The sequence below is a fragment of the Lissotriton vulgaris genome, chromosome 4_1, assembly GCF_964263255.1.
Source record: "Lissotriton vulgaris chromosome 4_1, aLisVul1.2, whole genome shotgun sequence".
In the NCBI taxonomy this organism is placed as follows: Eukaryota; Metazoa; Chordata; class Amphibia; order Caudata; family Salamandridae; genus Lissotriton; species Lissotriton vulgaris.
In genome coordinates this window covers 1,597,753,683-1,597,768,416 of record NC_141691.1, presented here as the reverse complement: position 1 = coordinate 1,597,768,416, position 14,734 = coordinate 1,597,753,683, and the positions used below count along the sequence as shown (strand labels likewise).

Here is a 14,734-nt window from a genome sequence, read left to right as displayed (position 1 = left end):
TCTGTAAAATACAGAATCGGTAACTTTACCGATTCGGTAAAGTTACCGAATCGGTAAAATACCGATTCGGTAGTTTTACCGATTCGGAGCCACCCATATGTAGGTGGGACTCTTCAGAGTCCCAGGAGCCTTAACGAATCGGTATTTTACCATCAAATCCTATTTGATGGTAAAATAACGATTCCGGTGTGCATGCACATGTGTGCATGCACACCTATGCCATGTGACAGGCAGACCTGCCCTTAGGGCAGGTATGCCTGCCACATGGCACCCGTGCCTGTTTTGGGGGTGCCAGAGGGTGTCAAAGTGACACCCCCTGCACCCTTGAGAAATTCGGTATTTACCGATTCGGTAAATACCGAATCGGTAATGTCCATTCATTCCTATGGGCTTCAAAGCCCATAGGAATGAATGGGCATTACCGATTCGGTATTTACCGAATCGGTAAATACCGAATTCATCCGATTCGGTATTCCAGCACATCTGGAATACCTACATATCGGACCCATTGATTTACCGATTTTAAATTACCGAATCGGTAAAATTCGGTAATTTAAAATCGGTAAATCAATTTTACCTACATCGGGCCCTAACTCTCTTAATCAATCAGTATTTGTATAGCACAGCACTCACTCCTAAGAGTATCTGGGCCCTGAGGCTGCTGTGTCTCGGCCGAAAAGCCAGGTCTTGATTATCCTTCTGAAGTCTGCCAAGGAGGGTGCTGTTCAGAGGTTGAGGGGCAAGTTGTTCCAGGTCCAGGGGTGATGTAGGAGAAGGAGCGGCCTGCAGTGGCTGCAATGAATGCGGGTGTGTTTGCGAGGGTGAGCGAGGCAGAGCTCAGGTGTCTTGTGGGTAGGTGGAAGCTTAGTCGATGGTTGATGTAGAATGGTCCTTGGTTGTGTAGAGCTTTGTATGTGTGCATACAGATCTTGAACTGGCACCTCTTCTGAATGGGTAGCCAGTAGAAGTTTCTGGGGTGAGAGGTGATGCTCGTCTGTTTTGGAAGATTCGGGATGAGTCTGGCTGTGGTGTTCTGAATGGTCTGGAGTCTTTTGAGGAGCTGAGTGGACATTGCGGTGTAGAGAGCATTGCCACAGTCAAACGGCTGGTGATGAGGGCATATGTGATGGTCCTTCTGGTGTTGGTTGTGATCCACTGGTAAATTCTGCAGAGCATGCGTAGGGTGTGGAAGCAGATGGAGGTGACTTCATTGACTTGTCGCTTCATGGTCAGTTGGCTGTCAAGGATGATGCTGAGGTTGCATGCATGGTCTATTGGTGTGGGTGTTCTTCCAATTTCTGCTGGCCACTAGCTGTGGTCCCCTGCGGAGTTGTTGTTCCCGAAGATCAGTACTTCTGTATTGTACAAGTTGAGTTTGAGGCAGCTATCTCTCATTCCTTTGGCTACATTGGTCATGGCATGAAAGAAGTTGGCTATGGGACATGGAGGGGTCCTCGATGAGTAAGAGGATAAGTTGAGGGTCATCAGTTTAGGAGATTATCTTGAGTCCATGGAATGTGACGATGTCTGTGAGGAGGGTCATCTGGATGTTGAACAGGGTGGGGCTGAGAGATGATCCTTGGGGTATGCTGCATATGATATCCTTGAGTCCAGAGGTGACGGGAGGCAGACAGATGCTCTGAGTGCATCCTGAGAGGAAAGAAGCGATCCACTTGATGTTGCGTAGTCTGTCGAGGAGGGTGTGGTGGGAGAATGTATCAAACACAGCCGAGTGGTTGAGGAGGATCATGGACACTGTTTCTCCGCGGTCAAGGAGAGTTCTGATGTCATCAGTGACATCATTCAGCATGGTCTCAGTGCAGTGGTTGGTACGTAATCCTGATTTTGAGGCTTTGTGAAGGTGGTTTAGTTCCAGATATTCAGTGTGCTGTTGGTTGATGGCTTTCTCAAGGATTCAGCTGGGTAGGGGAGCAGAGAGATTGGTCGGTAATTTTTAGGTCGCTGGGGTCGTCAGTGGGTTTCTTTAGGAGGCGTTGGATCTCTGTGTAATTCCATCTGTCTGGGACGTTTCCAGTGGAGATGGAGATGTTGAGAATGCTGGTGAGTTCCATACTGACTGGATTGGTTCTGAGGTTGAAGAGATAGTGGGGGCGGGGGGCAGTGGGTGCTCCAGAGTGGAAGGACGATAAGATGGCTGAGGTGGTCTAAGTGGTATTCAGAGACCAGTTAGTAATCGTGCAGCTGCAATTCACTGGTTTAATAAGGTTGTCGAGGCTGATAGTGGTGGGTTGGGGTCGGAGTTGGTGTAGATGGTGGCAATCTTGCTGTGTAAGTAGTCTACGAGGGTGTTGCAGATATATTGGCAGGGGAGGATAGTGTTCTCTGTGGCTGTTAGGTTGGAGAATTCCTTGACGATTTTGAAGAATTATTTTGTGTGGTTGGCAGCTGGGTTGATGCAGTTGGAGATTGCTGCTCTCTTGGCTTCCTTAATGCAGAGGTTTTAGTTGCTGAGGGCTGCTTTGTGAGTGGATCTTTCAGTGGGGTCCCTAGTAAAGCGCCATTGCTTCTCAAGTCAGCCGTTTGGTAGGTATGAGCTCTTGGGTGTACCATCTGGCCTGTTTAAAGGTGTAGTTAGCTTTTGTTGGTTTCAGCGGGGCAACTCTGTAGGCGCTTTTGATGATCCAGGCAGTGAAGATCTGGATGGCCTGGATGAGGTCTGTTGTGGTTTCGAGATGTGAGCTATCGAGGGCCTGCGTTCAGTGGGTCTCGGTTACCTTGTCCTTGCTTCGGTGGATGGAAACGTGGTACTTGGGGATGGTGTACTGGGAGCTAGAAATGGTAATGCGATGTGGTCGATCAAGGAGAGTTCTGTGACATAGATGAATTTGATTCTGTTGCTGAAGGTGAAGATAGTGTCAAGTGTGTGTCTGGCTTTGTGCGTGGGCTCGGTGACCAGTTGGTTGATGCTGATGTTGTTGAGGTTCTCAAGGAGGGCATTGGAGTTGGCGTCATTGTGGTCATCGACTTGGAAATTGAGATCACCGAGTAGGACATAGTGGAGGGAAACTATGGCAAGTGGGGGGTGATGAGGCTGGAGATAGTTTCGCAAAAGGACGGTTGGTGTCCAGAGGGTCTGTAAGTGAGGGTGGTTCGTATTGTGATCTTAGCATTGGTCTATAGTCGGAAGTTGAGGTGTTCCATGAGAGGCATTGGGTCGTTGTTGGTGACATTGCATTGGATGGTATCCTTGAAGACGATGCCAATGCCCCCGCTGTGTTTGTTGGTGCAGTCTTGGTGTATTATCTTGTAACCATCTTGTATCGGGTTCGAGGAAAGGTTGAGCCACATTTCAATGATGACTGCTAAGTTTGTGGAGAGAGTGGTGATGGTGTCCCAGATTTTGCTGGCATATTAGCAGAGGGAGCAGGTTTTGAGCAGGATGCATTGGAGCTTTCCTGGGATGTTGTAGTCTTCAATGAGGAGGCAGCACAGTATTTGTGTGAGCCAATGGTCCTATCAAAGGAGATGTGGCAGTGGTGGCAGTTGAAGGTTCTTTCGGTTTATCGTGGGAAGGATATGAAGAAAATGTTGTTGCGTTGTCCTCTTTTCAGGGCCAGAAGCTCCTTGGGGATGTATCAGCATATGGTGGGAGGACCAGGGATCTGGCACTGGGCTTGGCCCAGGCACGGACAGCCACAGACGGACATGTCTTCAGTACACCCGCTGTGCATGGCTACTGTGCAGGCGTGCTGATGCCTACATTAATAGTCCTGGGAGGGGCCGACAGGGAGGCGGGAGGACGGGAGAGGAACCGGCGGTAAAAGTAGATGTGATCGGCAATTGCAGGTGGTTGCTAGGCAACCTAATAACAAGCACTCTACGGGGCAGGCAACAAGTGGCAGGCAGGAGATGCAGCAGGAGAGCTGTGAATGGCCAAGAGATCAGGCATTGCTCATAGAGGCCGCACTGCAACCTCCATTTTAACGTTTTGGAGCACACCAATTATCAGTACACAATTAAGAACATATAAATCACAAAAACAATAGTCAGTTGGGCTTTTGATGCTCTTTTTTCTTTAAATGTCATCAACTCCAATCCAATATGCCAACACGTTTTGCTGTGGTAAGGAAAACCACTGGCTTCCTCAGGGCTCAAGACGTCTAATATTGAGTTCTTCAGTGATGGTATATCACCACCCAGGATCCTTAAAAGCTCTGGTATTTGTGCCGATTTGTGTAATCTTTGTCCGTCTCAATCTTCTAATATTACGCTCTGGCGTGGTGTAGTTCCATTGTCTGCATCAGCCTTCTAGCGTCTGCCACTGATCCCACTTATTTAAGATATCTGAAACGGTGACTTCCACGTCTTAACCGCAATCAACTACACGGCCACCTGTCTCATTTCGGTCTTCACCCGCCGGTGCCTATTTGAAGCAACTCTCCGCACCAAGTACAGGCGACCAGTATTAGAAGATTGAGACGGGCAAAGATTACACAAATCGGCAAAAATACCAGAGCTTTTAATGATCCTGGGTGGTGATATACCATCACTGAGGAACTCAATATTAGAAGTCTTGAGCCCTGAGTAAGCCGGTGGTTTTCCTTACCCACGGCGAAATGCGTTGGCATACAGGATTGGAGTTAATGGTCCTGGATGGTGGGAGGGGCTGACAGGAGGAGAACTGGTGGGAAAACTATACGTCAGTGAGACACGATCAGCGATTGCAGGCAGTTGCTAGGCAATACAATAACAAGGGCTCTACATGTCAGGCAACAAGTGGCAGGCAGGAAATGCGGCAGGGCAGCTGTGACCAGCCAAGACATCAGGCTCTGCTCCCTACCTGGGCATTCCCAAGGGCTTAAGTCAGAGGCTTCAGCTGATCCAAAACCAAGCATCTAGATTGATCTGACATCAGAATAGAATATGCCACACCAAACCTCTGCTGGTAAATTTACACTGGCGTTCAGTTAAAACGGAGTGTATTATTTTTAAATCTCGACACAGTAAAAGCCCAACTTTTGTGACCTCCAGACTTTGTAATTATATTCCTAAGCAAAATCTTACATCAGTGCGCCAAAATGTTTTAGAGGCCCCACATTTTTAAAGGAAGAGATTGGGTGGAACCAGGTTTGCTGTGCTTGCTCCTGGGCCCTTATTTATGAGGCCTTGCGTCAGTTTTGCGGCGCCGGTGCGTCACTTTTTGTGATGCACCAGCGGCGTAAAATATGCGCCTTGTTGCGCCATATTTAAAAAGTGACGCATCTAGGTAGATGCGTCACTTTTTGAACCCCTGCGCCACATTATACCTGCGTCAGGTATAATGTATGCAGAGGGGGCATTCCCCCGCAAAAAGCCTCGTAATAGTGATGCAGTGAAATCTATGAGATTTCACTGCGTCACTTTTAGGATGCTGTTGCGTCAAAATCTTGCGCCTGCCTCACAGCAGGCGTAAGACTGATGCAAGCCCTTTCACATGGGGCTTTCCCCATGTGAAAGGACGCATTGCTGGAGTTGCGTCCCTTTTGTGACACACTCCAGCAATGCGTCACTTTTGCGCTTAAAGATACGTCAGAAATACTGCCGTATCTGTAACTCCTTGCGACATGATGCGTCATACATTAAATATGACGCATCAGGAATGTTGCAAGGAGTGCGCACTGAGAAGTGACGCATCGATGCTTTCACGCAGCGATGCGTCACTTCTCATAAATGAGGCCCCTGGTGTCTGAAATTCCCTTCCCCTTAGCATCAGAGCCATGACTTCCTACATGAACTTTAGTACTTTATTAAACTACGCATATTACGCCCAGGGTTAGTGGTGACATCTTCCTGTGAGAGTGAACCTATTGTCCAAGCCTCCCCTGTCAGAGTTTTGATGCCAGGGTTCTTTTAAACTGGCACCGGGTGTACTGTGTGTGCCTGTCTTTCCCTCTAGAAGGGTGGAATCATACCCCCGCCACCAGAACTGGCGGGGTATGATTCCAAAGTGTTTGATACCAAACACAACATGTTTCCTTGCAGCCATTCCAAAGTTAGCATTTACCACGAGGTTATAATGCACTTAAGAGTATATGGTTTAGCTGCATCACAGAACAACCCCGGAGAATAGATTCCGAAGGCTGCAGAGGGGCCGTGCTCATGCATGGGCACCCTCTCACACAAAACCCAGCACCCTACCTTCAGGTTTGATAAGGCCTGCCATAGGGGTGACTGATAGGTTTATCTATGTACTGATATACAGTAGATAGAGGGAACCTATATCTAAGTAAGGGGTGCATACACCACCTTACACAGGCTGCAGTAGCAGACCTGTGGTGTCATTTTGGAAGGCTGTCCAGGGGTGGCATAATTCATGCTTCAGCCTCTGGTAGGCCTCTGGGGTGCCTATGCCTTTGGTACCTAGGGTTAGCATATACTAGGAACTCATACGGGTACCCCAGTAACCAAACTGGAGTGTACCTAAAGTACATGGAATCATTTTAGAAGAGGAAGCAGATAGGCTGGTGCCCTGAATAGCAGGATCCCAGCCAAACTAAGTCAAACACCATCAAAACACCAGGAAAAAAGTGGGGGCAAACATGTAGTCAGATTCCACCTTCCTACATACAGTTGTAAACAAATCAATGCAGTCACCTGTTCCAGTATGTTGCTAAAGGTGGATTGGGAAATGCATTTGCCATAGACTGGAATCTTTGACACAGTAAGGTACAATTGCTAACAGCCTCCAGAATAGTGATATAATTGTTCTGATATTGAAAGTAAATTGTGTGTCTTCCACGGTGAAGGTAACTATGGAAAGTGCTGACACAGAAACCTTCGTGACTTACAATAGGGGGCTCCAGCACTGAAATCTTCATCTCTGCAATGGATTTTTGCCACCGTTTTAGAATGGACAATCAATTAAAATTATTTCAATAAACATTGTTAATTTAGTAATTTAGGTCAGTGAATAATGAGAGTTTTGTATCAGGTTGGAAACCTTTATTTATCGATAAGAGTTTTGTATATAGTTTTTGTCTTTTTATTCAAATTTGTAAATCAGATAAATCTAGTTACAGAAATTTCAAGAAAATCATGGTTAGGCTCAATCAATAAAATTACAGCCTGTTCCATAAAGAAATGTAGTCCCTACTCTACTCTAAGTGGATCTTAACCTACCAGAACCCATAAAGAGTCCTTTTGGAAAAGAGCAAGATTTAAAGGAGCATTGAAAAAAAATAAAATTGAAGTCAAACTTTTCATGAAGAGAAGTTCCAGAAGCAATCAGCAAACGGTCGCAGTAAAAACTGTTCATACTTAAGCTCATATAGTAGTCACAGCAGTAGCCATATCCGTTAAAGAAAATAGACACCCACAAAGTAGTAAGTGGCAGAAATCACTGTCAATAGTAGCTCACAGTAAATAGTGCAAAAAGTGCTAAGGCAAAAGGGATGGTCACAGAAGAATGGACTGGACCGGTCTGGAAAGCACTGCCTTAATTCTAACTGGGAACACGTATATTATAAGCACATAAACGTATGAAATAATCCATGCTGGTGTTAGGTCATCTTAAGTCAATGAGTCCAATGGTCTGCTGTTTCTTCCTTCATTCTCACCGTAAATGTACAAAGTCGGCAAGGTGCTATCTACATACCTACAAGTGTCAACTTAGTTACTGACCATTCATGTGCGTTAGCTTCACTCTGAGTTCCCACGATAACTCTGCAGTCTAAACTATTAGCTATTCAGTATTCCAATGCGTAACAATGAACTATTCTAAAGGCAGAACATTCTAGTTGTAATCTACAAAATGAAGTCATGACATTCACGTCTTCATGTAAGCATTATTGTTTTAATATACTATTCAGTATTCAGCTGTGTGAATGTGTGGCTGCTAGAAAACTACCTTCATACGATGGAACTCATCTGCAAGACAATGACACAGCGTGGTGACACAAGCCATTTAGCTGTATAGTGCTGCATCATTTTCAAACCACAGGGATGCGTCGTATTAACAACAATACAACGCAATCCAGTGCTTTCCCTTACGCTGGCGCACAATTGGCTGCCATGCACCAGTTCAAGGCACCCTTGCGTCAGTTTGTAAGAGTACCTGAGCTGCGGATGATTAATGTAATTTTCCTTTTTCTATGCGTGCTGCAGAATGTAGCTTGCATCGAAATAGGAACAAACCAGGAGAAATAACAGCATTTCTCCTTTTTGTGCCATTTCTACGCCTCTTCTGGTGAGGTGTAGGATTTTGACGCATTCCCAGTTTACAAAATATTGTAAATTTGGGAATGTGTCAAGTTCCATGGATGTTGCATGGAACGCCCACAGCAACACCCACGAAACACCCCTTTTTACGCAAAGTAATGCGTGAAAAGGGCCCATATTTGCATGGTCATGAAAAGTCGCGCAGGTTGTCTTTTTGAGGCCTTGTAAATATGGCCCCACCCAATGGGCTTGTAGATAAGCCCCGATGAGAGCATGTGGCTTAGAAAAAAAAGAAATGCATTTTTAAAGTCAACATATTCTCCAGAGATGACATATTTAAGCAAGTTAAGTGTGCTTCGTTTATCAAAAAATATTGCATTGTTCAGCATTTCCTAAAAGCATTTATTCATTAACCGCATCGCTGCTGCGGTCATTTTTGCGCTTTGCGGCTGTTTTCGCAAAACCGCGTTACATGACGAGGTCAGCTCGTCATCCGCACACGCCACCCGTGGCTGATGACGAGCTGAGCTCGTCATCAGCATCGAAGGGGTTAAAGAAGAAAATGTACTGAAGATTGTAGAGGCCTAGTCTGGTCTAGTAGTGCCATTCCGATAGAAATGAGTGCCTATGGCAAAACCATGTTACACGTTAATTTTGCACATTTATGAAAAAGCTAATTTTTCTACGTTTCATTCTATAAAGCATTTGTTTGAATGTCCAGTGTAAATTATGGCGCTTCTTTTTAACTAAATGTTCTGCTCTATCAAAAATATCTGCACATGAAGTATCCTCCTGTTCTTCCTGTTGTTCAAAAATAGTTTTTTCTGTTTTCCGCTACCTGGTATGTGTAAAAAGGAAAAAGTTCTCTTACCACCTACTGCCCAAGAAAGTAAAGAAAAAGTTTTATAATCTAGTTTCTATTTCTCAAACTATTGGAGAGGGGCTTAGAAAGAAACACAAATCAAGTATAAAGTGCTAATAAAAACACATTGACAGGGCCCCTAACTAGGTGGACAAGTCACTGAGGTATACAGACACCACCATTACTCTTGGCCTCGAATCCTGGCTTCATCATTTTACCTAATTGTGCTATAAATTAATACTGAGTTATGAATCCAGACAGGAACCACAATGCAGTGACCTTTCCCTGGGAAGGTAGTCCCTTCGCCTTTTCGTCTGTATCTGTACCACCCCAGTTTAGTGGACTGCCTGGACAATGACAGCAAGGGACATGGAGCCTATTCACAAGTGTCAAAATACACATGTATATTTATTCACAGTTTGTATATAACAATCCTAGGCAATCATAACAACACCTTAGGAATAAAGGTTGCAAAAAAGGAGGACATGCAAAAACACACTATTAAAAACCTTATTTTGTATTTTAATACATATTCATATTACAATCAAAAATCATACACAGTATAGTATAGTATACATTGATTGTATTAATTGCCACTTTTTTAATTAAATGTTATCAAGTCGATTCTCTGTATACTTGTTGTTTAGTACAACAATGGTTTTAATTTAATTCTACAATTATTAATGTGCTATTAAAGTGTATGATTTATGATTGTAATATGAATATGTATTAAAATACAAAATAAAGGTTTTTAATAGTGTGTTTTTGCATGTCCTCCTTTTTTGCAACCTTTATTCCTAAGTTGTTGTTATGATTGCCTAGGATTGTTATATACAAACTGTTTTCTCCCTGTCCTAGGAATTATATTATTTCTCAATCAGGGGGCCCTTGTTATTCTCATACTATTTATTCACATGCACAAGGGTGTAAAACAATCGGAACAGATTAGCAATGTAAATAGGAATTGCTTACAAATATTCTTTCAAACTTTGTTAGTTTAGTGTGCAGCAATGACTGCTATGACATTTGTAACCATGTTTACAGTTTCAATCACTTCTTTTAACCAGTTGTTTGACATTCTGGCTTCTTATGAATCCTACAACATTACATTTCTGAACATGTTGAGAGGTCAAATGAAGACTTTGAGGAAAAGTTACCCAGATCTGTGGTCCAGAGTTCCTGAGGAGGTGGATGTTTGCATTATGCTCGTTTTTTAAACTTTAAATAAGCCCAAATACATATAAATAGTTGTCCAATGCTGTTGTGAGTAAAAGAACATAACCCGATTTTGACTTGCACTTCTGATTTTTTACACTTACTGTCCAGAATGTGTGTCCATAACGGGCGGTCACCCTAGTGCTTTACAATACCCGCCATCATCCAGCAGGAGGAGTCAGCGTCCAGCAAAGAGACAAATACAATACCAGCAGCCCCACCTGCATGCATTTTGATAATCTGCTTTATTTAAACAAGATCTTAAAAGATGTCTCCTTCAAGGAAAGCTAAAATACCCCTCTGTCAAAATATGTTTATTTAAATGGAGGATCAGATCTAAAACTTGAATAGCGTTTGCAGAGCAAGAACAGCTGCCTTGACTGAAGGATTCAAAATAACTTTTTAAATTTAAAGTGGAAACTATATATAGTAAATTCAGAGTGCATCCTGGTGCTAAACTAAGGATTACATTACTGCCTAGAGCTGAAATAGTGAGAGACTGTTAAATGTGAAGGAGAGAAATGTGCCCTGCGCCTGGGCATCCAAATCTCCACTTACACTGGTGCCAGAAAATAGCTTGTTCATTTCTACTCGTCTCACTTCTTTAGAGTAAGAGCCTCCGAAGCGCAGACAAACACTAAAAGTTACCCATTCAGGTTTCAAATAGCTCCTGAAGTAAGGGTAAGGATTGTCTAAATTCCATGCTGATTAAGAATTCGGAAGGGCAGCGTGATGATCTGAAAACCATACAATGCACTTGTTCGAATTCGGCCAAAGGGCGGCCGGGATCAGTGGTGCTACTCCAGTTTCGAGGGGCTCACACCTAGGCCCTTCCACAAACAGCACTGAAGCCTAAACACACACACGGTACAATCCGCCTCGACAGTGCAAGCTGCTGTGCCATTGTCTTACCTGGCACACCTGGAGCAGATGTTCAGGGTGACCTTCGCCTGGGGTTCGGCGGCGTACGTGTTTCGACCCTGGCTAAACTTGCTGCCAGACGGCATCAGGCTGGTGACTCCCTCCATCCTCAGGTCATCGAGGTCCTCTGCAAGAGAAGCCACCGTTACTACAGCAACACACGCCCACTCTACCACATGCATCAGAAGAAGAGATGCTCTCAAAGGAGCATTACAAAGCATCTCCTACCGAACTGTGGGGCATATTACCAACAACTAGCGACATTTATCTCTAAATGGGCATAGCGAGTTTTTTTTATCGCAAAGCATCGCCGGATATTGTCGCTGAGATAACGTGCTATTAGCAACATTTATCTCTAAAGGGATAAAATATCCGGCGATAGCTGCGAAATGCGTGAATATCGCTGAGAATACAGCGATATTCACGCATTAACGCCAATAGGGTCTTTGCCATAATATCCACCTCCCATTGGATATAATGGCTAAGAACTGGTCTGAGCAGGCGTTAGCTTTTGGAGATATTCGCGCTTAGCGCGAATATTTCCATCGCTAGGCCTGCGTTGATAATAGGCGATAGCGATGTTAGCAAATATTTTTTGTCGCTAACAGGTTAGGTACGCCCACTTTGCATGTCATTAGCGATAAATATCGCTGACATGCAAAGCGGGCCCCAAACCGCTCGCTATCGCCTCAAAGCTGTCGCTAACATCAGTTAGCGACAGCTTGCTATTAGGATGATATAATTATCGCCGCTTAGCGGCCGAAAACGGCAGCTAAAGCGGCGATAATCTAATATCGCCAGGCTTGGTAATATGCCCCTGTAATCGTATCAAGAACATTTAATTAATTTTACATGCATTTAGCTACAACTTATTTGCCAGCTCCTTAAGGAAAGTAAAGGGCTGACATGGTGAAGGAGCGCATTACAATCTTGTTCCTCTTCATCAAAGTTCTCACTTTCTTGAAAGTAATATGCCAAACCAGAGAGGAGTAATCTCACTAGCTGCCTAATTGCTACAGCTTCTTTCCCAAAACAATGTCAGTCAGAAACAGGTTTCTCCAGGTTCGCATGAGTCATTAAAAATTGGGTGAAGTCCTGTCTGGTACTAGAGCAGGAACTGACTTGATTAGGGCTCATTTTTGTATATGTAAGAAGGGTTTCCCTAAAGAAAGAGCCTAGCGCCACAACATATAGTTCTGTGTGCTCCACTGCATCTCCTGCCGCACTGGTCTACCAGCATCATGGAGAATGTGGCCTTCCCCTAATTTCTGGTTGATCCAGGAGGGCATGGTTTGGTGTAAGGGAAGACCCACAGGGTTCCATTGTCTACTCTGGTTCATTAGTGTTTAACACCTTCGACGCTCATGACGAGCTCAGCTTGTCATGAGGTACAACCCCTTACACTCTCGTCATGAAACAATGGGAAAACCAAAAGCTCAGCACAGGAGGAAAATAACACTAGCATCGATGGTGTTAATATAAATGTCAGTTCAATAGGTTGGGTGTTGGTAGTAGGGGGGCAGATATTGCAGTGTCTGTGGCACCACATGCATAGAGTAAGAAGTAATATGAATTCTCTCTTTAATTGTGTGGCATTGAATTCCATGAATCGTGCCCTATTGTCATCTTCTCTAAACCTGGGTCAGAAGGTGTTGCTCTGCACTGACAGTCAGTGCCAAAATGATAAATCATTCGGCTATAAAGCAGATGCCAGTCATTAGCTAAGGTTTTCCGGGTTGTAGAATACTCTCATTAATCTTAGTCCTATTCGTCCTCAACCCATTCATAACAAAATTAGGTAGTTTCCAATAACAGACAGGAAACAAAACAGGAAACGCTTACTGACCCAATCCACCCCCTGCTAAGGGCTATAATTGACTAGCCTTACTTTACCACATCCTGAAATACCAAGCAACACAAAGACCTTTAAGATCTTTAAGATCTAATGCTGACAGAGGCATACATCAGGCTCTTGTTCTCCTTGACTTGTCGGCCGCGTTCAACACGGTTGATTATACCATCCTTGTCAACCGTGTCGAACTGGCCGGCCTCAGTGGACCTGCCTTAAATTGGATCACCTCTTTTATAACAGGACGTACGCAATCAGTGAGACTTGATACCTTCACAGCTCCTAGAATTCCCACTATATGTGGGGTCCCTCAAGGATCCTCATTATCACCTTTATTATTTAATCTTTATCTTCGCCCATTATTATATTCTATATTATTTATAACTATGCGGAGATCTCCAACTTGTCTTCCCTCTTAACACTGCAGATTCTGTGACAGAATTCCAGAATACCATGACACGTATACAGAGGTGGATGAACCTTAACCATCTAAACCTTAACCCAGGCAAGACAGAGTTGATCTTGCCTGGGAAAAGTGAATTGAGTTGGGGCCCATGTTTCTGGCGATCTGATATATGAGCCCCACCCATAAAATCCCTCTCTGTTAAAAGTCTGGGGGTCACGCTTAGTGCAGACCATTCATTGAAAGGACAAGTTGGAACAGTAGTTTCTGCTAGTTTTTTTCAACTTAAGAAAATAAAGAAAATAGCCCACTTCTTGACGCAATCTGCTCTTATTCAGGTATTTATTGCCCTTGTTCTTTACCGACTGGATTTTTCCAACAGTCTTTATTTGGGACTTCCAGTAGGCCAGCTGAAAAGACTTCAGCTTGTCCAAAATCAAGCAGCCAGGCTGATTTGCAGACAACCTAAATGGCAACCTATTAGACCTGGTCTGGAAAGATTACATTGGCTACCTGTAAAGCAAAGGGTTGCGTTCAAGACTGGATGTATTATTTTTAAAGCTTTACACAACACAGGCCCAAAATTCATCAAGAAACTCGTCTCTAGGTATAATCCTTCATTAAATCTTCGCTCTGCGCATACATCTTTTTTAGTTGTTCCTACTTTCAAGAAAAAACGCTTGGGGGTAACTGTTTTGACCATCTTGCAGCCACTTTTTGGAATTCTCTTCCTCTACCTGTAAGGCAGAGTCCTGACCTCCTTACTTTTAGACACTCTCTCAAGACTTGGCTCTTTAAACAGGCTTACTTCTAGAGTATTACTTTGTGTTATGTTCTCTTCCTATAGCGCCTCGAAGCCTACGGGCGTACGTGCGCTTAATAAATACATTTTTAACATAACATAACCTGATATCGGGAGAGTGGGTGGGATGCATGGCTGGGTCAAGGATGTGTAGGGCTATGAGTAAGAGTAATGATGATTACCAGTAAGTAATCAAGGCATTAACTTTACATCCCTTGACCCATTCATAAAAAAATGAGGTATACCAAAAGCATGTACACCACACAAAGATCTTGAGATCCAGAATCGAACAGTAACACCACAGCATCCTCCATAATCATCAAATATGCAGGGGAACACCTCAAAGCAGAAAGCTCCGCCAAATCGCCTGGCAGATGTGATAGGCACCAGGAATGGCACCTTAATGGAAAGAAACTTCAGGTCCACCACAGATAAAGGCTCAAAAGGAGATGCCCGAGAAAGATCCCATAATGAAACAGAAGATAGAACAGCAGGCAAAGTGAGGGAAAAACTGCGAAGCAATCT

At 44.0% G+C, this 14,734-nt stretch overlaps 1 protein-coding gene across 1 annotated transcript in view; it reads right to left on the bottom strand.

The window, feature by feature from the left end:
- Positions 1–14,734, bottom strand: part of C4_1H8orf34 (chromosome 4_1 C8orf34 homolog) — a 984,673-nt gene that overhangs the window by 333,964 nt on the left and 635,975 nt on the right. Inside the window, exon 8 of the mRNA XM_086965849.1 lies at positions 11,147–11,282. Within this exon, the coding sequence (XP_086821975.1) occupies positions 11,147–11,282 (136 nt within the window). The remainder of the gene's footprint in view (positions 1–11,146; positions 11,283–14,734) is intronic.